This window comes from Passer domesticus, chromosome 5 (assembly GCF_036417665.1).
Source record: "Passer domesticus isolate bPasDom1 chromosome 5, bPasDom1.hap1, whole genome shotgun sequence".
NCBI classification, from domain to species: Eukaryota; Metazoa; Chordata; class Aves; order Passeriformes; family Passeridae; genus Passer; species Passer domesticus.
Genome location: NC_087478.1, coordinates 78,304,317 through 78,330,662, shown reverse-complemented (window position 1 = coordinate 78,330,662; position 26,346 = coordinate 78,304,317). Strand labels below are relative to the sequence as shown.

Genomic DNA, 26,346 nt, shown 5'->3' with positions numbered 1-26,346 from the left:
GCCACGGCACCTGCGGGGCCTGGGGTGCTGCAGCCCTCAGCAGGAGGGGCTTACCTGCATGGCAAAGTGCTGGTGCTGCTGGACCGGGTCTCCGGGATGGGGCTCGGGCACTCGCGGAGAGCCGTACAGTTTTGTGGGATCGGATCCATGCAAAGGGCCAAAGGTTCCCGGCACCGCTGGTCTCTGAGGGATGGGGAGGGGTGCAGGGGGGAGAAATAAAACAATTTGTGAAGTGTATAAAAGCAGCAGAAATACTGCAGGTGAGGGGAAGCCAAAGCTGGAGTAACCACACAAATAAGCTGCCGGACTGTTTTGGAGGTACTGTGGAAAAGCTGTACACTCTCTTCTACGAGGTGACACAGCCTTATCAAAGCCATTCTGTCACACCTCAGCCACTCACCCCCGAACTTAAGGCTGCAATACTCTCACTTGCCACCCAAATAATGGGGGGGGGGGAACAAAGAAGGCTGGAGAGGGCAGTGGTTTGCTTCAAGAAAAGGAATGGACCACAAGAGCTTGGAAGCAGGAAGACAACAGGGAATGTGCTGGATTTCCTTCAAAATACTCAATGCCTCCAGCTCTCCTACTGCCTCCCACTATCTGCAGCACAAGAATCACTCTAAAAAATTTGTTTGATCTCTAGCTAAAAGGGCAAGGCATAGCCTAGATCTCAGGAAAGCAGCAGGTACATCACACCACAAGCCATCACTAGTTAGAATGGAAAAGGCAGTGAAGGGTGGGTGAGGAGCAGCCCAGAAAGGAGGCAGAACAGAGGTGGCATTCAGAGAAGAAACGTTGGGCTAAAGATAGGTCACTGCTGCAGTCCAGGGTGGCCTTTGTTTGATTTAGTTTACTGCTTTTATAAATACTCAAGCACGAAACGCAGTAGTACACAGATGGCACGAAGTTACCAGGCATCTGTAAACAATTGAGACAAAAGAAGACCAGATTGTTCAGCTTCATAAACTGGGGGGTTAGGGAAGAAATGTTACAGCTTTCCATGCACACTGGGGTTACCCTCCAAGGGGAGAAGAGAACTGGGAGTCTGCACTGGGACATACCAGCCATGAGAAACATTAGGAGATTGCCCCCATCTAATACAGCAAAGACTTAAATTTCACCAGTTAAAATCTAAGGGCTGAAAGGTTCCACTTGGAGGAACCATAGCTCTGACCCTTTATCTCTTGGAAACGGTTCCTGACATGCACCAAGGATTTCATGGTAGGAAGTTTCACTCCCCGTTACCTCCCTCCCTCGTCCTGATGGGCAAAGGACAGCAAGAACTGCTCCTTACCATCTGCCCAGGATGTGGCACAGGGCTGGGCATGCCTCCATACTGCAGGGAGCGGGGGAAGCCTCGCCCGTTGGAAGGGCCCACTTCTCGAGCACTCTGCATTGCGTTGCCACTTGGGTCATCCACAGAGGACGAGGAGAAGGAGGAGGAAGAGGAAGAGGAGGAAGAAGCGGGAGCCCTGGAAGCAGCTCGATATGGTGGAGGTTTGCCTCCGTTTTCCAGGCGTTGCTGTCTCTTGCCATGCCCGTCTGGGTCCCGTGACCGAGTCCAGACGCTGCCTGTGCTGGAGCGGCCCGTCCGCCGGCTCCTCTTCTCTCGTCTCCCGTCCTCTCTGATCCAAAACTCCTCATCTGTGTCTCCATCTTCCCCAGGGAAGTGCTTCATCATTGCACGGTGGAAACACCTCTCCAAGTTGTAAGCCATCTTTGTATACTCTGCAGTCAAAACCCCCCAAAAACGTCAGAGCCTCGTAGAGAGAAGCAATTAGGCAATTATGCAACATCAGATAAATCATCTCCCCTCTGCCAAGTTTCTCCAAGGAAGACTTTTGTTTCTAACTAGTTGGCTTTGGTTCCTAAACTCCATAAGCAACACAGCATCATTTCTGTTCAGTAACCCCAGCAGAGGACAGGCACACAGGCATGACAAAGTACCACTGGCAGCAGGGCCTGCAGAGTCAGCATTAACTCAGTGTTCCAGCCTGGTGCCAAGAATTACATTAGGGGAGCACCACCTCTGCTCACAGAGATGTGTGACCTGCACAGTTAGCCAGCAGGAGTGCTGAGAGAAGAAATGTGAATTTCCAGCAATGCTATTTGATTACTTTCAGAGGCTTTTCTTGGACTCGTGCAGAAGTCTGCTGTGGGCCACAAGATAGAGGAAAATCAGCAAACACATTTATTCATCTGTGCAGTTTCCAAAGCACTTGTTGACCCTGACACAAAAGCTATTGCCAACACCAGTGTCCCCACTGCATCATTTCTACTGGACAGCTCTGCTGAGATGAGCTTTTACTTTTTGTTGAGTGGATAGGAAGGAAAAGACATGTGAGAGGTGCTGGTAACAAGCAAGTGACTTTCCAGTTGTTTCCACTAAACTAACCCTGAAGTTCCTTGAGGAACAGAGCTCTCCCAGTGGCGGTGCAGGTATGCTTTTACCTCCAGCCAACAGCAACAAGCTGATTTGTTCTTAATATTGCTCTCCCTTTCTCACCAGGTGCTGCTGGTGAGACAGTCTGCAGTGATGACCCACCATATGGGAACTGATTTCTTATCTAAGCAACACATAGAATTTTAATTGGCACGGCAATTAGGCCCAGGATTTCCCATTTGCACACACTTGTTCCTTCAATAGCCAAGGAAGCTAAAACCTACATTTTCCATCCAAAGGACAGGCATGGTTCACTCCTCACTTTCCCGTGGTACTCAACAAACACTGTCAGTTAACCAGATTCCAATGCTTTTCAAAGTCTGTTTTAGTCACTATGAGGAAAAGGGGCACACAGGCACACATCAACACATGAAGGAATGAGCTCAGAAAGAAACAGACTCTCCTCTCTTTCTGTGTTCTGCCTTCACCATCTACCAACGTGGCAGTCCTTACTATGCCATGCCTCAACTCAGCATAATCAAACTGTGCTAAAGGACTCACTAAAACCCAGTGCAGGTCTCAGTAACTATTACCCTTTCATCTGGTCTCCCAAAAACATTCTGAAAGGGAAGAATCACAAATCAAGTACTGGTGAGGAGGAAGAGGGCACTGCTTGCTTTGGCTGAGCACTGCAAATAGACAAATCTAGCATCTTACTGCTCTTACCACTGCCTTCACCGTTGTACTTAAGACAGTTCCTGAACATGGTCTTCATATCACCCACAAATTCATCCTTGGTGCAGTACTGACCTCCATTCAACTTCTTCTCCATGCTAGAGATATCCATGGGGGCCTGGAATACATACAAACTTCCCTTCAGTTACAGAAAGCACAGTGGGGCTTACAAAGTTAGAGCTCAGAGAGGGCACGGGCAGCAGAGGATGCTCTCCAGAGAGGCAGCCATCCATCTTTGGTTTTCTCGATTTGTAAAGTTAGAAGGGACTGCCAGAATCATGGAGATTGACAGTGAGAGTAACACAGCCCATCAAACTTCAAAACACTTCCCAAAAACTGCATCCCAGTCAACAAAGTGCATCACTCAAGATGGCTGGGCCACTTTCCATACCTTTATGATCTGGTAATAGTTGGGAGCATACGATTCGTCAACGGGCTCCAAGAAGGGCCAGGAGTCCTTGTGAGCCTTCACCACATCTAGAACTGGCAGTAGCAAGAGAAAGGTGAATTCACTCACACACACAGAGAAGTATTTCACTTTGAGAAAGCTGGGGTGGGACTAACCTTTGTACATGGCTGTGAACTCATCGTCCAGTTCAAAGCTGTAATGGGAAGCACCACAGTGAATATGCAGACTGAGGATAGATAAGACATGCTCTGTACTTCACCTTCTCCTCCACCCATGCAGTGCCACAATGCTGGCCAATGAACCTCCTCACAAACACTCCTCTCATATGGACCAAACCCAGATGTTTCTCAGCTTACTCCTCTCACTGTTCTCCATCCTCACTTCTTCTGCATTCCTGTGAACGATCACACGCCTCTCCTTGCCATACTTGCTCTGCTTCCATACACTTGTGTGCTGCAATGCCCTGTTGTGTACTCACATGTCCTTGGTCCTTCGCTCTTCCCTGCCAGGGGAACTGGGATCCAAGTGGGAAAGCTCAGGGGGGAGCTCCTTCCCCTGTGCCAGCAGCCAGGCCCGCTCTTCACGAAGTTTCCTCCTCCTGGCCCGTTCTGCAGTGGAAAGAGATGAAAAACCATTCAGCACTCTTTGCCCACATTTTGCAGGGAAACAGAAGGTGCTCCTGCAGCTCTCAAGAGCTCCGGTGAGATGGTCTTGTTGTTTCAGTAAAACAGCACCAGCACAGGAGCAGGTGAGGTGAGAATACAGTGCACCATCAACACGCCTCATCATCCTCCCTTGGTAACAATCACCAATTTTGGAGCACCACTGTGACACAGATGCTGCCTCAGGCAACTTCCAGAAGTGGTGTGGTACAAAGAGGGAAGCTCAACACCAGCCCTAGGCACTATGGAAAGAGCTGGCTCGTTGTTATCTTCTTTTAGGGGCTTCACCTCAGGCAGGTGAACTTGAGGCAGCTGCCTTTACACTGAACAGGATGAAGAGCAGTGCTGAGGGAGGGAAGTTCTACCAGCTGAGTGGCAGTGAGTAACTGGGGTCATTTTTATCCTCCATGCCTGGCTTTGGGAAGATTGCTCAGGTAGATCTTCATGGCCAGCAGCCAGAGTGAGCAAGTTGCCACACACGAGGGCCACTGGAACAGCTTTCATTTAAAGAAGTGAGACACAGGAAGAAGCAATGCTGGTAATATAACCTGTGGTTTGCAACCAGACAGCTGGCCAACAGATTGCTTCATAATAGAAAGTTTATGGGCTCTTATGAACCTCATTTCCTTTTTCTTATAGGAAATCTGAATTCATTTGACTTGCGAAACACCTGCGGTTGGACCAACCTTCTGCAGGAGCAGAATTCTGTGAAAGTAATGCTCAGGGAGAGATGTCACAGGAACAGGCCACATCAAGGAACACCCAGAGTGAAAGAAATATGAGGGAGACTTGGCTAACACCCTCTAGCAGAGGCTCTGCCTTTGGCAAATGCCAAAGAGATACCAGCTCTGGCGGAAAAATGTTTATTAAAGTCCTACACTGTCAGTCGAAAATAAATTTGGGATGGAGGTTGAGAGCACAAGAAAAGTAAGAATAGCTACAAGGTGAGTGTTTGTAGGGAGATTCATTGGCAGATATGTCAAAGACTGGTAAAAGAAAGCCTGAATTTCTTGTTACAAGACTCAGGGTAGCTGAAGCTGGGATTATAGGACTTGCATCTAAGGTGTCCTACAGAATCTAAGAGAATAGCATGATCAGAAGTCCCAACACCCAGTTTCAGGTAACAGAGAATATCTGAGTCACTGTTCAGAATTCATGCTTCTTTCATAAAATTTGCAATCCTTAGATGGCATTGCAATGGATGCCTAGGTGAGAGAGCTGAGGAGAACATGAAGTGATTAATTGGGCAGGAAATGGAAAATCTCGTGACAACAGCAGACAAGAGGTAAAGATGGTGTAGATTTTAGAAGTGCACCAATGTCTGCCAAGGATCTGACCTGGTAAACTGACAGGAATCAAGGAGTGCTACCCTGGTACCAGATCTCAGCTAGGATTAATACCAGGAGCCTCTACCACAGCTAGTGATTAACACAGTGTGCTCAAGGTCACTGGCAGAGCTCATTCCCATACTGTTGGTCTGGGTTGAGTCCCACCCAGCAGCTTCCAGAATCTAAATAATGCCCTAAAAAGTACCTCAACCAGCTACAAAGTCATATATGTGAGAGATTATGTTGAAGCAGCACCTGGAAAGAGAACTGGGAAACTCTAACCTGCTGTTGTGACAGAAATCTAGAAAGCTTCCCTAACTTATAAATTCAGCAGAGTACAGATGGGCCCAGCAGGAAAGTTGCTGCCCGGGGGGTGTGTTGGAGTTGGGGGAAGTGTAATCTTGGGCTGGAAACAGAAATGTGATGTTAAAACAGGAATACCATCCAAAACTGAGAAGAAGGTGAAATTCATCACAGAGAAGGTATTTCCCACCTCCCCTCTACAGAAGGCCATATAAAATTAATATTATATTCCAAACAGACTGAAAATTAGAAGAAAATCTTTGTTACCCTAAAATTTCTGTTGTCGGATGTACAGTTTTAACAAGTCTGAACCAAGTAAAATAAATGACATAATTTTCAAATAATTTCCCCTCCATTATAAGAACTGTCATGACAGCTAATGCTAGTGGTGAGTGTGCTTGGCACAAAGAAAAGATCATTGAGAAGCCAGTTTTACCTGGAGAGCTGCTGGTTCTAGGGATAAAAAATACTGTAGTGATTTAACTGAACAAGTCAACATAACCTTTGCAAACAGCTTTTGCACCAGCTTAAAAGAAGACTTCTCCTGACTAAGCCTAAATGACTTCAATGTCTAGGAAAGAGTTTAAACTAAGTGAAAGACACCTGTGCCAATAAAAGCAAGAATGTATGCTAACTTGGCTTGAAAGAGGCTACTGCTCAACCCACACCAGTTTCTTTGCATGGCTCTGATTCCTTTGAATCCAATGATGTAATGATTGCATTTACCCAGAAAAGGAAGTGGCTTATACCAAAACAAAAGCATTTTACAGGAACATTTATCTCTGCAGCTCTTGTGGAACTTCAAGACTACTTTTGTCTATAAAGATGAAGCATTAAACCACAGAGAATATGCAATTTGCCAAGGGAAGCAGCTATCTGTGGCAGATATGGAAGCTGGATGAGTCTCAATTTAAAGTGCCTGATTAGCTAGGACTAGCAACCAGGAATACACAAAGGCCAAGGAAGTAATTGGTTTTTCTAATGGTTAGAAAGGTAAGCAGGTAAAAGAAGCTATTCTTAGATAATATCTGGCCTTCTACCAAACATCTGGTAGCAAACTGTTTCATTTTGGAAAGTTTACAAGGGTAGCATGAACTTAATAATTTTTTTTTCCTTTTCTGATTCTTTATCCACTTTGGGACTCATGATACTGATACTGCCCCATGTTGCCTCAGTTTTCTGAGGATGTTCAGCCTTTCTGTAGAACTACAACAGCCCAGCCAGTCACTGTGGCTAAAGCAGCAGCTGAAGGAATCCCCCACAAGGGAGGCTAACAGAGGGAAGGTGGTCAGAAATGAAGGTGGTCAGAAATGAGCTTGCTCTGACACCCACACCTACACATCCTGGCTGACTGCCTGCTGTCTGTGCCTTGATCTGATGTATTCAACACATGGCTGTTTGCTCCAGAACAGCTTAAATCAACATTTAATTCATAGCCACCAACGTGTTAGACCAACACCTGAAATTGCCACCTCTGGTGCTGTATGCAACCTGGTTCCTTCATCTTTAGTTCTCCACTTAGTAAGGCCAGCAGCAATATAAAAATACTACTCTTGCTACCCCCATGTTATCCCATTCCCTTTCTTCCCAAAAGGAATTCTTTCATCATGCACTGGGCCAAAAGAACCAAATGCTATTCCGGTGAGAGCAAAGCAAGCTAATCCTGCACACAGGGAAATCATCAGGAGGCAAGTGGGGAGACAGAACTGAGAAGCAACATGAATAGCAGGAGAAAAAAATTTGACAGCTGGGGCAAGGAAGAAAATTAGCAATTTGAAGAAGACAGCACAGTCTAAAGGTGCCCTAGAGAACAGCCACCAACACTGAGAGGACAGACAAAGGAAAAGAAACTACAGTCAGACCAACCTCTGATAAGTCAGACACTTATCAGAGGTAAGTGCAAGAAAAGATTCTCATGAGCAAGTCAGGCAGGGAAGGAATGCAAATGGCAGACTTTAATTCAAGATCTCAGTCTTGACTTTGAAAGCTTCCACTCCTGCTCCACACTGGCTGCACGTTACCTTCCACTGCTTTGACCTTCTCCTCCATCTCCCTCTTCCTCTCCTCCTTTAGCAGCTGTTCCTGCTCCCTCTTCTGCACTGCTATAAGGATCTGGCGCTCCTCCTCTTCCTCTCTGCGCCTCTGCTTCTCCATTGAGCTCAGCACATTCGGGTTTACCTGTAACAGAATGAGGCACCAAAAACTGTAACACAGTGGCTCATTGAAAGCTGAGTAGAGGCAGGATTACTGTGAGGAGGTATTAAAGCACACCTACAATGAATGACTGGGAGGAAAAAAAAGGGGGAAAAAATGATTTGTATGATTTCCTAGATGAAAAGCGACATGGAAAGGGAAGTTATTTGCCAAGCAATGAAATCCTACTGACACAAGGACAATGGAAGGAGAAGCGATGGGTTAGACAAGCTGCCATTCTGTCAGGGATGCACCGTGTGCATTTCTCTTCCCTTCTGGGCAAAGGATCCAGGCTGTTGACACCCTTACACAACACCTCTACCTCTTCCAGCTAGCAGAGCTCTGCCTGTAAGTGTGAGAAGGACTACTTTGCCAAACCTGTCTCTGCTGCAAAACACAGAATACTTCAATAGGAAAAGCGTCTGGTACAGCCTTGCATCAAGGTATCATTAGGAATGTTTTCTTTTCCTGTTCAAAATTTCTGTGTGCTAATCTCCCCTGAACTAGCTCTCATTTGTTTGTTTGGACAATTTTCCTGCTGGGTCCCAAAACCAGTTTTCTCAGTCAAGGACACCTGGCTCTTTATTGCCCCACTTTCTCACCTCCCCACTGCCAGCAGGCTGCAAGGCTGTTTGATCCTACTTAAGACTGCAGGCTGCCCAGACCAGGACTGCCTGCTCCTATTTCTCCAGTAAAGTATAAGGTATGTATATGGAAGTGTGGAATTATCTTTATTACCTTAATTTAGTTCTAAGACAAATGTATCAGTCATCCACCAACCATACCTACCCCTGTGACTGAGATATGTCTGCCTTATCAGCAGGGAATATCAACCAGAAAAGAACAATGTACATACAGTTTGCCCCAACTTCATTTTCAGGGAATAACCAGCAACCACCACTTAGGCAGAAGGCATTTCCTGAGGATTAGCAATCAGCTGGGGTCCGTTGGCTGCTGCTCAGACCATCAACTTCTCCAGACCCATTATTAATCCCCAGGGGAAAAAAAATATATATTCTGGCACCACGATTACTATTTTGTCCTTGTTTCATTGCCCAGGAATGGAACCTGGGGGTGTTTTGATGAACGCCTAAAAATGTTGTTGGGTTTCACTGTACATTCATTCCCCTCTGCCTCCCCTTCCCCTACACAACCCTGTGCTGCCCTACAAACTCCCACTCCAGTTTTCTGTAGATGAGCACCATGCATTATCTCCAGCAGAAACAATACATTAAGAGAATTATGCTTCAACCACCAATAGTCACAGAGAAGTGTCCAAGAGAGGGTCATGGGACTCTTGACAAAATTAGGACCATATCCTGCATTTAGGATATGGGCAATAAACCCCACCTATTCTGTGCCAATCCTTTAAGGTGAAACCCAGTTCATCTCACCATGAGGGAACCATTCTCTTATTTTCCATTTTATATCTTTGTCAAAATGTTATCACTTTACTTGTCTATCTCTTTCCTAGGGAAATCATTCTGTGAGTTCAGGTGCCTTGAGATTAGCCAGCTTCTCCTCACAACCAGTTTGAAGCTTGTTTCTCAACTCCTCATTCCATCCAATTATTCCTAGTTACACTCTTCTGGCTGAACATAAATTCTCCTTTTCTGCAGTCACATTCCAGCCTTTACCTTATTGACTTCCTCAGACACACACTACTCCCATATTTCTACAGTTAGATTAAATGTTTTCTTATAAAGCAATCCTTTCAGCTCCTTTCCATGATTATTCCAGTTGTTTCTCAGACCTTTCCTCCCTGATCAATATCCACACACCAGGAAGGTCCAGGATTGTGCTATGACAAGGACAACAGGTCAAGAACCTAGAGAATTGGGTTCCACATTTCCACTTTTGATTCTTTTTATATCCCTTTCTCAAAAGCTCTGCCATCTGATTTGCTACTCGTGAGCTGCAAACAACTTCCTGTCAGACCTGATCCTGTCCACTGTCAAACAGTTTTTCTCTGACTTTCTTGATAAATTTTTAAATTGCAATAGGAATAGGAACCAAAAGAGTCAGGTAAAGAGAAAGAGGTGAGCAGGAACCCGCCACCAAACTTGGTATGCTAAGATATTTTAATGAGGATGTGACCATCAGCCTTTACATTCTCAAACCAGTAGAGGTAAGCCAGCCTGGCATGTTAGGATTTCTTTAATTGCTGGTACACAGGTGAGACCTTCCCTTTCCCTGGATTAAAACAACTTCCACCATTCATACCCTATGGAAACAGGAACACAACATCCCAGGTGCAGTGCTCACACCAGGACCTCTCCAAGCCTGCAGGGCACACTCAGCTTTAAAGGCATGACACAGGATCCACAGATCAACCCACCACAAATGTGGCATCAACAAAGCACTTTTAAACAAAGGAGAGGGTGTCATCCTAGCAGAAAAGGGAAAAGCAGAAACCACAAACACGGAGTAGTGAGCCCCAAGGACTGCCTGGTGTCCCACCTAGGTCCATTGCGGACAAGTGTGCTCAACTCAGGGCTTAAAAAAAATACACAAACACGAACCAGTAAACTCCTACTAGATTGGTAGAAGCAGACGCTTATTGGAACAACAAAAGCAAGAACCAAGCACAAGTTAAACTTCCTTCCTGACCACAGAGGTGGCAAAAGGCTTCTCCAGCTTCCTCCATGCTCGGAGGATAAACACCACAGCGACCAAGGCATCACCGCCTCCTTCCCTCCGGCAGAGAGCACTCCAGGACACAACATCACCACTGTCCCTGGCCCTGGGACTCTGAAAGAGCCCAACTTCTGCCTTTAGCTCTGCTCTCCAGACATTGGGTATCAGACTTCAGGGGCAGAAGGCCAGAAGGCGAGGGTGCCCTGGCCCCTCATCCGCCAAACCTTCCCCGCTCAGGTTTCCGCAGCGCTCTCCTAATGAGGGTGCTGCTCAGGCGGCTCTTAATGAGGAGCTAATCTGAACCACCTGTTGAGAAATCCCCCTCAGGATCAGGAGCCCATGGAGCAGTTACATCTCCAACTCAAGCAGCAGCCAGGAGAAAGAGGTCACCTGCACGGGCTGAGGTTTTAACCCCCAGGCTCGCCAGCTGCCCACCCTGGCTTGGGGAACAAGCCATCAGACATGCTGGCACCTTCCCTGGCTGCCCCATGGCAGGGCTGGCTGCCCCATCCTGCTGGGAGGCAACACATGCATCACCATTGCCACTGGCTGGCTCCCTGTGTCCCGGCACAGCGGGTGCCAGGAGGGCCCCCTGCTCGCTGGAAGCGTTTCACTGGCCCACAGGCAGCAATTAACAGCCCTCTGCTGCTGCAGACCTGGAGCACCTGCGGTACTGATTAGCATCATTCAGGCTCCATGTGTTTCCCACTCCCCTCCTCCTCTGGGATTTCTGTTGCCTGTGAACAAACACGTGTCCCTGTGCTTCCTGCATGGTGGGCTTTGCAGAGAGCAATTCTGGCCCCAAACTGACCATCGCTGGGGTCTTATTTTCCTCTTGGCAGGCTTTTATCTGCAGCATGATGAGAGGTTCTTCCTTCCTTTTATTCATCTGTTTCTAAGTAATTACATTTATTGCACAGGGACCTGTACTTTCTCCTTTGTTTTGGGGGAACCCCTGACTCTAGCTCACATGGAATATTCCCTGCAGCCTAATTTCCCAGGGTTTGACAAAACACCAGGTAACTACGTTTCCATTACATCTACGGCGAGAGATTATGCCCCAGCCTGGTAGAATTGAGACAATTTTTTCCTCTGAAGCTCATCTGGTGTTGTCTGAGCGATTGCTTTGGGTAGCAGTTGCCAGTTCAAAGACCCCCCCATCTCCACGGCCCCGTGTCCCCGCCTGTGCCAGCGTGACTGTTAGGGGCTGTGTGGTGAACTGGATCGGAAAACTGATCTATGTTAAAAATAACCCCGACCAAAGAAAAAGGTTATATTTAACTCCAGTCATTTTCCTGGGTCTGGTTCACTGCACAGACCCTCAAGCAGCAGCAGTGCTGTTGCACTGATGGGGTAGAGAGGAGATGAGGGTGAGGAGGCACAGAAAGCGCCGTTTGAGCCCACAAGGCTGCAGTTTGATAAGCATTTCTTTAAGTAGCCTAAATTGTGACTTCCATTTCCAGCTGACCCCCTCCTAGCTCAGCTCCAATACTACATCAGTCATTCTCTCCCTCGGCGCTATCTACACCCTCATGTGTTTGCAGCCTCACGTTTTCCCCTTGGCTGAATTTCTGTCATTTCCCTTTGTAAGCCGGTTCTCCTAGCCCTCTCATCCTTCTTCAACTTTTCTTTGAACTGCCTCGAATGTGCCAGCACTTTCATTGAAGTGGAATTCCCCAGACTGAGCGCAGATTTCCATATGCAGCTGCAGCAAGGCCGGTTACCTCTGCGATGCAGAGGGCAGCACCTCCCTGCTCGCCATAGAAACCCCGGGTGTCAGCCTGCCTTTGACGGGCATTACCACCCATCTCTCTTTCAGCACAGGCACTTTCAAGCGACTCCTTCCCACTGAATGGCGATGCTGCGGTTTATTTCTTCCCCCAGGAGGCATCTGCTCTCGCCTCCCTCTGTCGGCCTCCCCCTCGCACCCCCCCTCACCTCCTGCTTGATTGGTTTGATGGGCTGATGGTCAGACATCCACCTGGGAGAAAACTCTGTCCGCTGCAGACGCTTCTCCTGAAACAGGGTTGAGAATTGAGGGAAGGAAAAAGAGAGTGGAGGAAATTAGGGCACATCGGTGACACTGGCAGGAGAAACTCTGAGGGCTAGAAGTGACCATGAAATCCCTATTAGCTTTACAAGGGTAGCAAACAAGGAAACTGAACTCAATCCAAGAACATCACGCTGACTGCAGAGCCTGTTTTACAAAGCATCTAGCCAAAGGATTCCTTTCCAGATCTGTCCCACCTGGAAACATTCAGCTGACGGACAACACCGTTCAGAGTTTTGGGGCTTTGACTCAAAGCAGACTTAGCTAGGATAGCTAAGCAGCCAGTGCCCCTTCAGCAGAGCCAGCAGAGAAAGGGCAGTAAAAGTGGAATGACAGGCAGTTTGCATAGAAAAGCCAGGCTGTAAATCGCAGCAGTTCAAAAGCACAGAGATCCCCTGCTAGCAGGAAAGGGCAACAGAACATGGCTGAAGACAGTAACCCCTTCAGCCACCCTACCTACACTGCTGTGATTGCACCAGATCCTCGAGCACAATTCCAGCACTGCCACTGCATGGGGGAGAGTCTTCCCCCCATCCACAAGCTCTACAGCCCCAACATCCATGACACTTGCAGGCTGTAGGTGCAGGGAGCAGAACGGGCTGACAGGCTGCTTGGATTTAGCTCTCCTTCACTCAGCAAGCATCCATGCTCTTGGAAGTGGTCAAAGAGAGGTAAACAGGATGTCATGTCTCCTCACCTTCTGTGCAATCATGTTGCAGATCTCCGGCAGGAAGTCTTCACTCAAGAGTTTGTAGAGCTGCCTCTCTCTAAGGGAAGTCCTCTCTCTGAAGCTCTCTGTGACCTGCCTCCACTCCTCTTCCGTCTGGCACAGCAACCACCATGTCCCACGGCCAGGCCCTTGGGACCCTTCAAAAACATGAAAGGATGTTATCTCCACACAGTTATGACTAACAGCTCCTCTCAATCCCTTCTCTTCTCTCCCCAGGGCTCAGGAAGAGCAAAAGACACTGGCAATGGCCACTGTTATGGAAAACATTCCATTTGCTACAGACCCAAAGCTCTCTTCATACACCAGAAGCACTGCTGCCTCTGAGAGTGATGCCAAGATAGAGAGGAAGTACTCAGGTGAAGAAATAATGGTGCCACATGGCAACACACAGGTAGTGTGACATCCCTGTAGCAAGCCCACATTCCAGTCACTGCAAACTGGAGAAAAGAATTTAATTTGTTTTTTGTAATGGTGGCTGTCAGCCAGAGCAGGACATAGGGAACTGCAAATGTCTGATTTAGTCTGGCAGCAGAATAAAGTCATCAAAAAATAATGTAATTTGAAATAAGCTTTTTTTTTTTATTTTAAAGTACTGCAAACCTTTTCTACAGTGAAAAAAAAATCCTCCTGCTCCCTGTAAATGAAATATTTTGTTTGCAGGCACTTGAAAGAGCAGAAGAGGAAGCGAAGGACAGGGTTCATCAGGCTGCCAGATGAGGGGGAAGTTCCAAAAGTTCACATCCCATCCCTGCTCGATCCAGAGTGGGATTGAAGCAGATCACCCACTGCTCTGAAGCATGTCCGAACCACCAAGACACTTTGAGAGCTGTTCCACCTTGTGTGAAACATTTGAATATTAATTGTGAAGGAAGGGCTCTCTTGCATTGTGGTTGGAACACCCACCTGGAGATAGGGAATGTGGTTCCTGCTCCACAAATGTTTACACAGAGTGGGGAAACCTCATGGGTTGCAACTTGTATGCTTTTGCCCCAGGATGCTCTCTCAGCAGAAAAAGGTTGTTGCCTTTTTTTTTTTTTGTAGTGGGGAAAGTTTTGGATCAGACACATTCAGGCTGAAGGATTCAAACACCTTCTGGCTGAGGGGTTCTCAGCTCACTCCAGACTTTTCTAGGGCTAACCACTGGCTCCCAGAAAGAAAGCAATGGTCATCAGCACCACTGGCAGATGTCATGCACCTTCTGAACACATTCTCAAGCAAACTAACAGTGAAAAACAAAAAGTAAGAAACCTGAACCTGACTCTGGGCCCTTTGTGGATCTGAGCTGCGAGTGGCTCCGACATGCAAGATGTCAGGTTGTCCTAGGAAAGCTGGAAAGCTGCAGGATCCCTCCAGCACCTGCCCTCTGTCAGGTGCCTGGGCTGCAGTGGCAGTGGCACAGACTTTCAGCTCTGTGAATGCACTGGGGACTGGTAACTGAGACAGCAAAGGTCCAGCCATGTGCTGGCTCTGCTGCTCTGGCTACACAAAGCCATCCATCCCTTGCCCACGTGCAGCAGGGAGCTTACCTGCATGCTGCCCCCAAAGCCTGCATCCTTGTTTCTCATTCCCTTGCCAGCTGCCCACGGACAACTCATTTCAATAGCAAACAGGACTGAGGCACTGCTTTGTGCCAGCAGAAGATTACTCTGCAGCTGAAGTGACACAATTTGCTGGGAGACAATGATCTGATAAAACCCCCAGCGCCTCACGCGCATCGCTCCGGCTCTGCCGCCTGGCTCCGGAGAAGCCGGAGTGGCCGCCAGGAAATCTGAAGACAAAGAGCAAATGGAAGGAGGCACGGGAAAGACAATGCCACCCTTGCCTTTTATTGTGAGGCAACAGGCAGGCTGAGTCCCTGGGTTTTGTGGAAGCCAGTGGATACACATGTATGACAAATGAGTCCCAGCTCCCTTGAACTCACTTTCACATCATGCTGCTAACTCGCTTTTTGCCTCGTTAACCCTTAGCTGGGTACCCCCAAAGACATCATTTACCACTCTAGCCACCCAATGGCCACAAGGAAGGGAAAGTGAGAGGATCAAAAGGGTTCTTCCTTCCCTATCTTAGCATCAATGACTCCACACTCTTCCCCATCTGAAAAAACACACCTGCTAACAAGAGGGGTGTGTTTTTACCTTACCCCTGGGAGGCTGAGGACCATTCACAGCCTGCTTTTTTAGGTGAGCCCTTGAATTCCAGTGTATCCCAGCGGGTTAGGTTTCTTCATCCCAAACTCAGCCATGACAAAATAGGAAGCCTGCAGGTGCCCAGGCTCCCAAATGCCAGGCAGTCTGTAACACAAACCCCTCCTTTCCAAACTTGGCCCCAACCACCAGCAGAACGACTCTCCTGAGAAAGGCTGGGTTGTCTTTCAGGCATCTCCCTGGGTTTTGCTAATTTAAGAGTCTTATTGGCATGTGGTATCAACCCCAATACTGCAAAATCTCTTTACCATTTCTTATCTGAGTCTCGTGGATAAGCAAGCTTTCTTCTGCCTTCTCCCTACCAAAAAAGAAAGAGAAGGAGTGATACAAAAAGTACATTACTTCACAAAATGTAGCTGTTTCTGAGGAGAAGAATAGGGAACACCACAATTATTCATTGCAGAGCAAAACCATGAAAAGAACACTGCAGAACACACCTTTGATACATATTTTAAATACATATTTATCATAGCTTCATAAAAGTTTTGTAAATGAAGGGTGCAGGATGAAGTTTGGCAAGTACAATATCTCAGTTCTCAAGGGAAGCATCCCAAAATCTATATGGACTCGACTGGCCAGGATTTCTGGCTTCAAGCCACACAATGAAAGTATTCTTTATCAGGAGCAAATTCCCTGGCACCTCTTGGTGGCACTGCATTTGAAGAGAGGTGGTAGGAAGAGTGATGCCCACTGTTTCACCAAACTTCCAGCTCAGTCAGAATTCGCTTTGGAGAGTAATCAAAGCATCCACCAAGTCTGAGCTTGCTTCACTTCTGAATTGCATTGAAATTATGGTTGCATGGTATATACATAGTTATTGGGGGAACCCCAGAAATACATTATACTTCCCTCTGGGAATGAATGTATTTTACGTCTGTTGCAGGAAGAGCCCTTCCATACCTCAGCAAATTTTCCTCCAGTAGTTTTTTCCGCTTTGGAGGTCGCCCTCGTCTCTTGCCCGTTTTCCCAGGAACATTTGGGGTGTTTGTCTGCCCCCCACATCCCCTGAAAAATGGCAAAACCACCATGAAATATCTGCCGAGCAAGGCAACCGAGGCTGGCAGGATGGGAGAAGGGCACGGAAATGGGAACAGCTGCTAGGATCCCAACCAAAGGAGGGATTAAATCAGAGCAGCAACAGGACGGGGAGGGGAGAGGAGGCATTCCCACTGGCTGGGAGCCTGATCTGGGAGCCGGAACGGTGCGGGGCAGACAGGCAGGAATGCGGTGGGGCAGGCAGCATCGCTCCCACGGCCGGTGCCACAAAGGCTGCAGGACACAATGCATGGCGGGGCAGCTCCCAGTCTGCTTGGCAACTCTGGTCCCGCCCGCGCTGCCCCTCTCCAGGCCCCGCTCCCCCCGGCACAACAGCAGTCAGGCGGAGCCCCTCCAGCCGGCCTGGCTGGGCTGTGCCCCCCTTGCCCCTGCACCCAGGCACGGGAGGGGGTGTTCGTGGGGCTGTTACCTGTCTGCAGCCAGCTCCCCGTTGGTTTTGCCCTGCACCGGGTCCTCCTTGTACATCCTGGTGCCGTAGAAGTACCAGTACAGGGCACCGCTGCTGTCCTCGCCCAGCGGCTCCACGCGGAGGCTGTCGGCGTCCAAGCCCTGCGCCCACCGGGAGCCCCCCGCCAGACGGTGACAAGTTGAAAAGCGGCCACATTGTCACACAAAACATGATGACACCCCCTCCGTAAACGCCTCCCTCCCTCATTCCCTCCCTCCCACCATGCCACAGCAGCAGTACAGCTGCTCTTCCCGGCCGAGCTGGGAAAATGTTACTCCAGGGGGAAGATGACGTTCTCTCTCTGTCCAGGGAGGGATTTAGATTGGCATCTCTAATTTGAATGGCCTCTCTCGTTTTAACATTTCATCTCTGGTGCTCCTGACAGGGAAGGTCTAATTAGTGCTGGCGACAGTCACGCACAGCCCTGAGAAGCTCCCTCCCCCCTCCCCTGCTCTACCCTCCCCCAGCTCCCCCAGTATACTTCATCCCCATCCTTTCATCTCACAGCATCCCTCAGCAAGGCAGCAGTCTCTGCTCTCACAGCCCTGCCATTACCATTAAAGCATCTCCAAATTCACTCTTTGCAGAAAGAGTAGCCAATGACGCCAACTTCCTCAGCGACTCCCATGTTATGAATACACCCACACGGGACAAGGCCCCAAGTTCTGAGCAAGGCAGAGGAGGCCAAAGGGAACTGCTGACCCACTGTGACCCCTTCTCATCCCAGGAAGATTCTGATCTGGCCCAGGTTCTGTGGCCACAGAGTCTCCCTCATCCCTGCTGCCCAAAGCACCTTGAGGAGGTCGAAGACATCGTCCGCGTCGAGGCGGTAGTCACAGAGGCGGTGCAGGATCTCCACCCGCGTGCGCAGGGGCAGCTCCTGGAAAGTGCACTCCCTCAGAGGGTTGGGCTTCCCTTCCTCCAGCTCCCAGCGGTAGTTGATGATGTCCTCCAGGTAGCTGTGAAACGTCTGGGATCTAACCAAGGAAGAAAGAAATCTCAGACACTTACTGTAGTTTGCCGTGTCCAGAAACGCCTGGTGCAGCAAGCAATGGCAACCAACACAATGCAGAGACAGAAACCACCTGAAGGAAAACTGTTGGGTATAGCTGGGTGCAGCTCTGTCATTCACATTTCCAAAACACAGCAATCTCATTGCAACATCACAGGATGTCATGTCACAGACAGCTTTTCATACACAAACTGTTATTTCTTTCTAAGCAGAATGAGCCAAACATGGTAGCAACTCATCTCCTTTCTATCCCAAGGGCAGTGCCTTGTGCTAGCATCAACAGTCACCCTTAACTAAAATGGGGTGCAACAAAATTTGAGTCTGCTCCCCTTCCAACTCTTCCCATTTGATATGGAGACAATTTTCTTCAGATTTCCCTTTGCCCTTCACATCTGTCATTGCCAAGCCCTGCTTCTCTCTAATTCTAAAGAAGTTTTCATGCCCTGGTTCAGTGGCTTGAGACTTTGCATAGCTGATTGCTTCCTCCCCACTTTGCTGCTGTATGCTTCCCATATTCCTGATATGGGCCCTGGCCTCCTCTCTCTCCATCCCCACAGGTGCTGCCACTTCCTCCACTGGTGGCTCTGGCAGGACATCTGTACAGCCCACCTTACACACGTGGCTTGGATGCTGCCACACAAGGCTCATCCCCAACAGGAGTGCACCTCCCAAAAAAGGAGTCAGTACAGAGGACTCCCCTGTCTGTACTCTTCCAGATCATCAAGATGAACACTCGAGCTCTTCAAAAACATTACTATTAAAATGATCTTTCTAATTTTCTAGCTGGGTCACATTAAGTCCTACTTTCACTGCCAGCAGTTCATCATAAAACCCAAGGAAGCAGGTATTTCTCACCCTCATCTTGCACTGAGAGTGAATGTCCCTATATGACACATTTAAGACCACTGATGCAGCTTAAGGCTAAAAGAACTCCTGTCTATATTTCAATGACACTTTGAGCATTCATTACTATGAATGTTCAAAATTTCAGGGGAAGGAATTTCAGGGAAAGGGGCCATGTCCCTAAATATAAAACTCTCTGAAGATCTGCCCATATGACTTTGAGTCCTGAGGGTTGCCAGGCTCGCTCAGCCTGCTCAAGTTGTGTACCCTGAGCACAGAAAAGGGGACCCCCCCATGCCCCAGCCATTCTTGCACACACGGGAAGTCCATATGCCAGCAAGAACACCACTGGGTACACATTCCCACCAGCTCTCAAAAAGGCAGCTCCACTTGATAGGTTTTTGGCACAAGCAGATTACTCTATATGATTAATGGAACGGCGCCAGCACTACAGAATTGCATTTCCCTGAGAAATTGCTAACTTCTACAAAAGCTATTATATTTTAACAAAGAGGTGGAGGAGTGTGATCCAGCTGAAGAAAGATCATTAAAAGTCAACAAGAAGTTAGCTATTAGACAGGGGTCTTCACACATTTGGTAAAGACCAGACTTCTTTGCAAGGACCATGACTGGACAGTGACTGTGAGAATGAAGGAACAGATGCCTCAAGCCATGTCCACCTGGCAGCATTTCCCTTCCTCCTTGGGTAGAGAGAAGTGCAGATCACCCTGCAGATCTCTCCCCACCAGCCTGCTTCTTTCTGACGTCAAACACAAGCTGACCTCCCAGAGATATCTGCTCTCACTGCACCAGTTACCAGCCCTCTGGTTGTATTTAACAACAGATGCTTGAGTGTACCTGCACCTAGTGCCCTCTGCAACCTGGAGCTTGCTCCATCTGCATGACACAAGCAAAGAACCAGTGTTCCCAAGTATCATTGTTTCACTAATATCAGCAATCACACAAATATAACTTGGAACAGGCCCCCATGCTGACAAAGTTCAGACAGAAAGGGAGGACTGACGTTTTATGAAATGCCTCAGAACTGCCTCAAGTAGTAATTTTAGGGTGAAAACTACAACAAACATCCTTTTTTAAAGTGAGGTATTCAGTACACAGTACACCTACCTGAAGTAGCTGTGCATTCCTGCATTGTGTTTTCCAAATATCCCAAGACCTAACCCCCAGCAAGGACTTTGATTTGAGAAAGAGGGCAATAATAGGTTCCCTTTACAGACTTTTTAAGAGTGGCATTTGATAATGTATCTTAAATGTCAGATATTTACAGAAGCCATTAGATTAAAACAAAGAAAAGAAAGACAGAAAGAAAGAGAGAGAGAGAGAAAGAGGGAAAGAAAGAAAGAGGGAAAGAAAGAGAGGAAGAGAGAAAGAAAGAAAGAGAGAAAGAGAGAAAGAGAGAAAGAGAGAAAGAAAGAAAGAAAGAAAGAAAGAAAGAAAGAAAGAAAGAAAGAAAGAAAGAAAGAAAGAAAGAAAGAAAGCTTTGATTTTCTACTCAGAACAGAAACAATAACCAGAATATCTTTTCCTGAAAGCAGTAAAGTATCACTTGTATTTGGATACTTAGTCCAGAACTAGAAGGCAAATGACTGTAAGCTCTCAGACAGCATTTGAGTTCCAGCCCCACAAGTTCAGTTTTTCAACTCTGCCAGAGCTCAAGGCAGAAGATTATTTAATCAAATCTAATAGAGAGGTTCTGGCTATTTCCAATAAAATGGACTGAAAAAGCAGTTTCCCTAGGATCCTGAATAACTAGTGGATGAAAAGGATTGCCAGGAAGAAACCACAAAAGTAAAAGGGCTCTATCTACTCCTGTTTTTTTTCCTACCTAAAAAAAAGCAGGAAGGCATGGCTCAGACAGATACTTTTACCACTTGCACGAGTTCACTTATCTTGCTCTATCATTTTGGCTGCTCTCAAAGAAAACTGATCCAGGAAGCCGTTTAATTCCAGAAGATCATTTGAAATCTTTGCCTATGTAACTCTCCTTCCCCCCAGGGATTGGCTCTGTTGATTTAACCAATTTGGTTTTAGTTTGACTTTCACATAAGTGGCTAACACTAGAAATTTCCGCCGTCCACCCGGTGTTCAGTGCATTACAAGCTCTGTTCTTAAGAGTACTTTTGAGTTCCTACCCCCATCAATTTTCAAAGACAGCTACTGTGCATTTGTCGCTTTGAATAAGGATAGAAATAAGAACCAGAGATGGGAAACAGATGTCTTGAGGCATTCCCAATCACTCTCAATCTTACCCAATTTATATTTTCCTTCTTAATGGGAACTGACCTTTCTTCTCCAGATAAATGTATGGTGCTCGTCTTCCCCCTGTCTGCCACACCTACAGTGAGTTTCACTTACCCCATCTCTTATATTTTCCTTTGAAAAAGTTTCTGAAACAGCTCTCTTGGTTTGGAGAAGAAAATCTGCAGGGAGGACAGCAATCTGTGAGAACCCTGCCCTTGGGGTTCTTCCCTGCTCAAAGCAGAAATGCCCAGGAATAACTGTTTATAAAACAGTTATATTTTTATAAAATTAAAACTCAAGAATAAGAGACTGGATCCAGGAATGGAATTACCTGGATACAGTCTGTTAAATACCCTTCCTTCAAGCTCAGCAGTAGGACACCAATACACTTGAAAGTCCTACAGAGTCTCTGCTGCAGCTGAGAACCTCCAAAGACTCTTTTGTAAGTGGGAAGAGGGCAGGAAGGAAATCACTGAGCTGAGGAGACAGATGTATCTCTTCTCCAGAGGTTCTCAGCATCACTGAAATGTGCAAAAACACTCAGCAAGTGGAGGCAGTGTTAGGTCAGTCGTGTTTTTTCTCTACAAACTGGAGTGTTCCCAAGGAGGTTGAACTGGTACACGGGCACATTCTGTCTCAGGGCATCTATCCAAAGGAAAACCAGCCCTCTTTTGAAAGTAAATTGGGAGTCTTAGAAACAATTTACAAGAAAAGTGTGAGACCACGGGCCACAACTCTCACCACCTCTTCACCACTTCCTGATGTACAGCACAGGCAGCTTCCACACAGCTCAGTAACCAAGGAAAAGCACTACAGAAACCAGCTACAACAGATCAGAAAAGGTACCTCGAAGAACTCTGCAACTCTAAAACTTCTCCCGTGCCAACTCGACTAGCACCATTAATATTTCATAAAACAGACAGACTTTCCCTCACTTGTCAAAACATCCCTTGCTTTGCAGTTGCCCCCCGATGTGCAAAGCAATTTTTGGATAGCTGTAGTGGGGCAGTGGTGGAATGGTACATGCATATCCATGTGGTACATCCCACGTGGATGCAGATGATTTTTCAAGAGCCCAGTACAATTCTTAGCCTTATCCCTGGCTACACTCTGAAACCACAGGGCTGCTGTCAGAGGTCCCTATCTTTTGTAGCAAAGATTAGAAAGGAGGTCGAAGCTGAATTGCAACTGTGGTTGAAAGTTTTAATCGTATGTTGCATACACAAAGAGAAATGTGGGGCACAGGGAAGGACACGACCTAGCACATCTGTGTCAAAGGGGAGGAACAGCGTCAGACAATCCACAAGAGTACCACCGAGGCTGCAGCTCAAGTTGCCTGTGATCTTTAGTAGCAGCTGCAAAAAAATCAGGGCATAAAGAAGATGGAGCAAGTTGAGGGAGGGGCTGCTCTCCACCATGGGTATCAGCGCCCAGAGCAGCCAGAGAAATGATCCAGCCCTGACAGCTCAGCGCCGCAGCCCGGCCATCTGCTGCCCGGCTGCCTCCCAAAGAGGGAGGATTCTCTGTGCTCCAGAGAGGGGAGCTGAGGACTCCTCCCCCTGCCTGGCAATCCCAGCGTTTTCCCTGCTCAAAGGAGAGGCAACCCTTCCCATCTCCCCGGCTTTGAACGCGTGGGGTCACGCTCTGCTGTCACAAAAAAGAAGCTTGGTCACCGTGCCCGGCTTCCTAGAGGGGCTCCTTTGGAGACCTCAGGAACAGAGGGTGAGAATTTCACAGAGCTGATGGGATACATGGAAAAATTTGGTCGGAGCTTCTGGTGTGCATGCTTGGCAGGGAACAGCTGCACCTAGAGACCCCAGCCCCACAGGGACCCTGGAGGAGCAAACTCAATGTGAAATTCCTTCCGAGCAAATTGGGGCTGGAATTATGTGTACAGACACACAATGCTTATTTTTCTTTATCCTCATGCCCAAAGGAAGCGGAGTCACTTGTGCTTTTAGTTTTAAAGACTCCAAAGTAAATCAAATCTTGGCTGGAAAACTGTAAACAAAATCAAGCCAAACAAACAAAAGCTAAACCAAACACTGATTCAGTGAGAGAGTCCCCGTGTCAATCTGTGCTTCCTGCAGGCAGCATGCCATGGCCCAAGTGTGGAATTACTGTCACAGCACATTGCCCTATCTGGTCTGCTGCTGCCAATTTTTTTACAAGACCTCCCCCACACACATCTCTAAAAAAAAACAACCCTAAAACCCACCCCTCACAAAATCTCTGGTCCTATGGGAGCAAATATTGAATTAAAGGAAACATTAGGGTAAGGAGTTGAAATACCAGAGACAAAAATTTACCAATCATGTTTGGACACTGCTGGCACACACAAATAAGCCTTCTGAAAGTTTAGATGCCAAATAATTGCCTGGACCCACTAGCTAGAGTATCTATCATGTTGACAGTGTTTTAAGTCTCTTGTTTCATTTAATTTACAAAATGCAATGGAAGAGTAAATACTGGCAAGCTCTTGAGCTAAAACTGCTGGGAAAAGGCAAGGCTGACCTGCATCTAATCCCAGACAGTATACTGTTCTTGAGATTAACACCAAGAACCCTGACAAAACCAGAGGATGACAGAGAGCAGGAACAACAAGAGACCTCTTCCAACTCCTGTCCAAGAGTTGTATGTGGGGTGAACATGGAAAACAAGACTGGGAGAGCTCAGCCTTTCTACCAAAGACCGTTTAAAGATAAATGTAATTACTTTTGAAGTTCCTATTACAGAGTTAGCCACTAAGGGAAATAATAGAGGTGATACTTCTGTCCAGTAAAGGCTTTAAAAGCTGAAAAAGACTCAAATGCATTCAGTCACTGAGCACAAGTGTGGATTTTAGGAGGTTCTCAGTACTAAATGAAAAAAGACTTCTTGGGCATCTAATTCACAGCACACAAGAGAACTGGCTTTGCCTCTGTGATCTCTCTAGTTAAAAAAAAAAAAAGAAGAAAAGAAAAACCACAAAAATCTAGGTCTTACCAGAACAGACGTTTTATAATGGAATTAATTTTATGGACTGAAGATATTTCACCTTATGGGCTGGCACCTTTTAAGTTCTGAATTGGCAAAAATGCACCAGCTTGGTGTTGGGAGTCACTCAGGTGTTAATGAGAGCATTAACTGACAGATGGCATTCAAGATATTTCTCGCCTCTCCAATGAAGACAGCTTCTTTGCCACAGCAGAGATCAGGAAAGCTTAATTCTTAACAAGCATACAATGCTTTGGCACAAAGGCAAGCCCTCTGGAAGGGAATGGGAAGGATTCAGGGTTTGCTGGGATGACCTCAGTCAAACATCATTAACAGGGTCAGGAGAAGCAAAGCCTATTTCAGAAGAAAAAAAAATAATGTAAGGGCCCCCATGATCAATCTATCGTGGCTTGTCAGAAAGAGAAAGCTTAGGCTGACCTTAGAAGCAATATGAGTTACTACTACCAGCCTGACCTTGAGCTCTCATGTAACAATGGAGACCTTTTTTTACTGTATTAATGAGCTTTCTTATCTGAGGTGGGGGAGGAAGCTTCATGGACCAGCTTGTACTTCACCTTCAATTTACCCTACTGAGAAACTAAGTCAAGTATGATGCAGGGGGAAAGAGATACTACCCCATCCTCCAGGGGGAGAAGAGGGCTGGAGAGGAATCCTTGCAAGCCCTGTGCGTGCAGCTGGCTCAGGAGGTGTGCAAGCCAACAGGGAGCACATACTGCTCAGAGCAGGGGCCAAATTGTCATCAGGGTGACCAAACTGAGCCCCAAGGGCTGCGAGCACCCTGAAGGGTCTCTGCACAGAACATCCCCTGCAGCAGAGCAAAATGACCAAGGAGATCCAGGAGTCATGACCTTGGGCTTTAACAGCAGTGTCACTAGCTGCACCACTGATGGGGACAGACTTCAAAAATTCCAGCCAAGGACAGTCTAAATGGAGCAGAAACTCCACACCACACTTGTGACAGACCTCAGCAAGGTCCAGCAAGGTAGAGCTCTTGTGATGAAGGAAAAAACCACTCAGACACATCCTGCTTTTCAGTGCCTGTTTTGAATCATGCCTGGAGAAAACCTGCTGTAGTGGCTGTGAACAAGAGGAATACAGCTGACATTAATGGACCCTGAAAGAGATCACAAAGCAGGGGGGGAAAAATTCAAATTACATTGATCAGACCTCCAGAGTGAAGTTCCTCCTCCCAGAGTTGTGAAGACAGCAGAGATTGCTGGAGCACAAGACCATCACAAGGCATGTACAGGTCTGCCTTTTGTCCTCCATGGAAAGCTAGAACTAGTTTTTTTTGAATGCAGACATTGCCCAAACCTCAGTAATTCTGTGGCTTACCTGTGTGGCCAACAGGTAAGGGAAGAGAAAGACATCTGAAGAGTTAAGCAGGTGGATGGCACTGGGCTCTCCACACAAGGACATTTGTCTTCACGATTGCTGAACATGGAAATACAATCTTTCTATATTAGAACCACTGTTTTGTTCCAAAATAGAAGGACAAAAGATTACCTAGTTGGCAAATATCAAGTAGCAGCAGCTCTTCTCTAAAACAATCTGCTCTAACTCCAGAATTTGACAGTCTGAAATGTGACCAATTGGAGGCTTCCACATCCATGAAAGATCCATGTCTTCCACAAAAGTAAAGGATAGCAGAGTAATTTCAGCACCCTAGAAATTCCTGTTCCCTGATCCTCATTTGTCCATCCCATAACTCATTTCCAGAACTCAAATGTGGCAGAGACCAGAGACCACCTTGTGAATATGCTGAAGCGACACTTAGAGAAGACATCAGGGTTCTGGACCTTTCCTCCAACACAGTAACACGAAGCTAGGACAGCAGGTTCACCAGCAGAAGGGCGGCACAATCCTGCTAAAAAAATCCAATTTACATGGTTGGATCTAATTTACATGGTTGGATTTCCATGGTGGCCTTCCCACCTGAACTCCAAAAGTGTTCATCTTTAGGAGAGAGAGAAAAAATAATCAATGAAAACCTGTGGCTGTCAGCAGCTATAAGAAGCCTCCTGCTCCTTGTTTTCTCCATCCTCCATGCAATGAACCCTGGGGAGGCTGGAAGGGGAGCTGGCAGACATGCTG

The 26,346-nt window shown here is 47.2% G+C and overlaps 1 protein-coding gene across 2 annotated transcripts in view; it reads right to left on the bottom strand.

Moving 5' to 3' along the window:
* Positions 1-26,346, bottom strand: part of LOC135301080 (chromatin remodeling regulator CECR2) — a 92,845-nt gene that overhangs the window by 5,343 nt on the left and 61,156 nt on the right. Inside the window, exons 3-15 of one of the 2 annotated variants that reach the window (XM_064421296.1) lie at positions 17,932-18,115; positions 17,100-17,239; positions 16,535-16,639; positions 15,883-15,932; positions 13,398-13,567; positions 12,589-12,666; positions 7,842-7,998; positions 4,006-4,135; positions 3,683-3,720; positions 3,510-3,601; positions 3,110-3,236; positions 1,295-1,728; positions 55-183 (exon numbers count right to left, since the gene is read on the bottom strand). In XM_064421296.1, coding sequence (XP_064277366.1) covers positions 55-183; positions 1,295-1,728; positions 3,110-3,236; positions 3,510-3,601; positions 3,683-3,720; positions 4,006-4,135; positions 7,842-7,998; positions 12,589-12,666; positions 13,398-13,567; positions 15,883-15,932; positions 16,535-16,639; positions 17,100-17,239; positions 17,932-18,115 — 1,834 coding nt within the window. The remainder of the gene's footprint in view (positions 1-54; positions 184-1,294; positions 1,729-3,109; positions 3,237-3,509; positions 3,602-3,682; positions 3,721-4,005; positions 4,136-7,841; positions 7,999-12,588; positions 12,667-13,397; positions 13,568-15,882; positions 15,933-16,534; positions 16,640-17,099; positions 17,240-17,931; positions 18,116-26,346) is intronic. The other variant, XM_064421297.1, reaches the window with a different exon arrangement.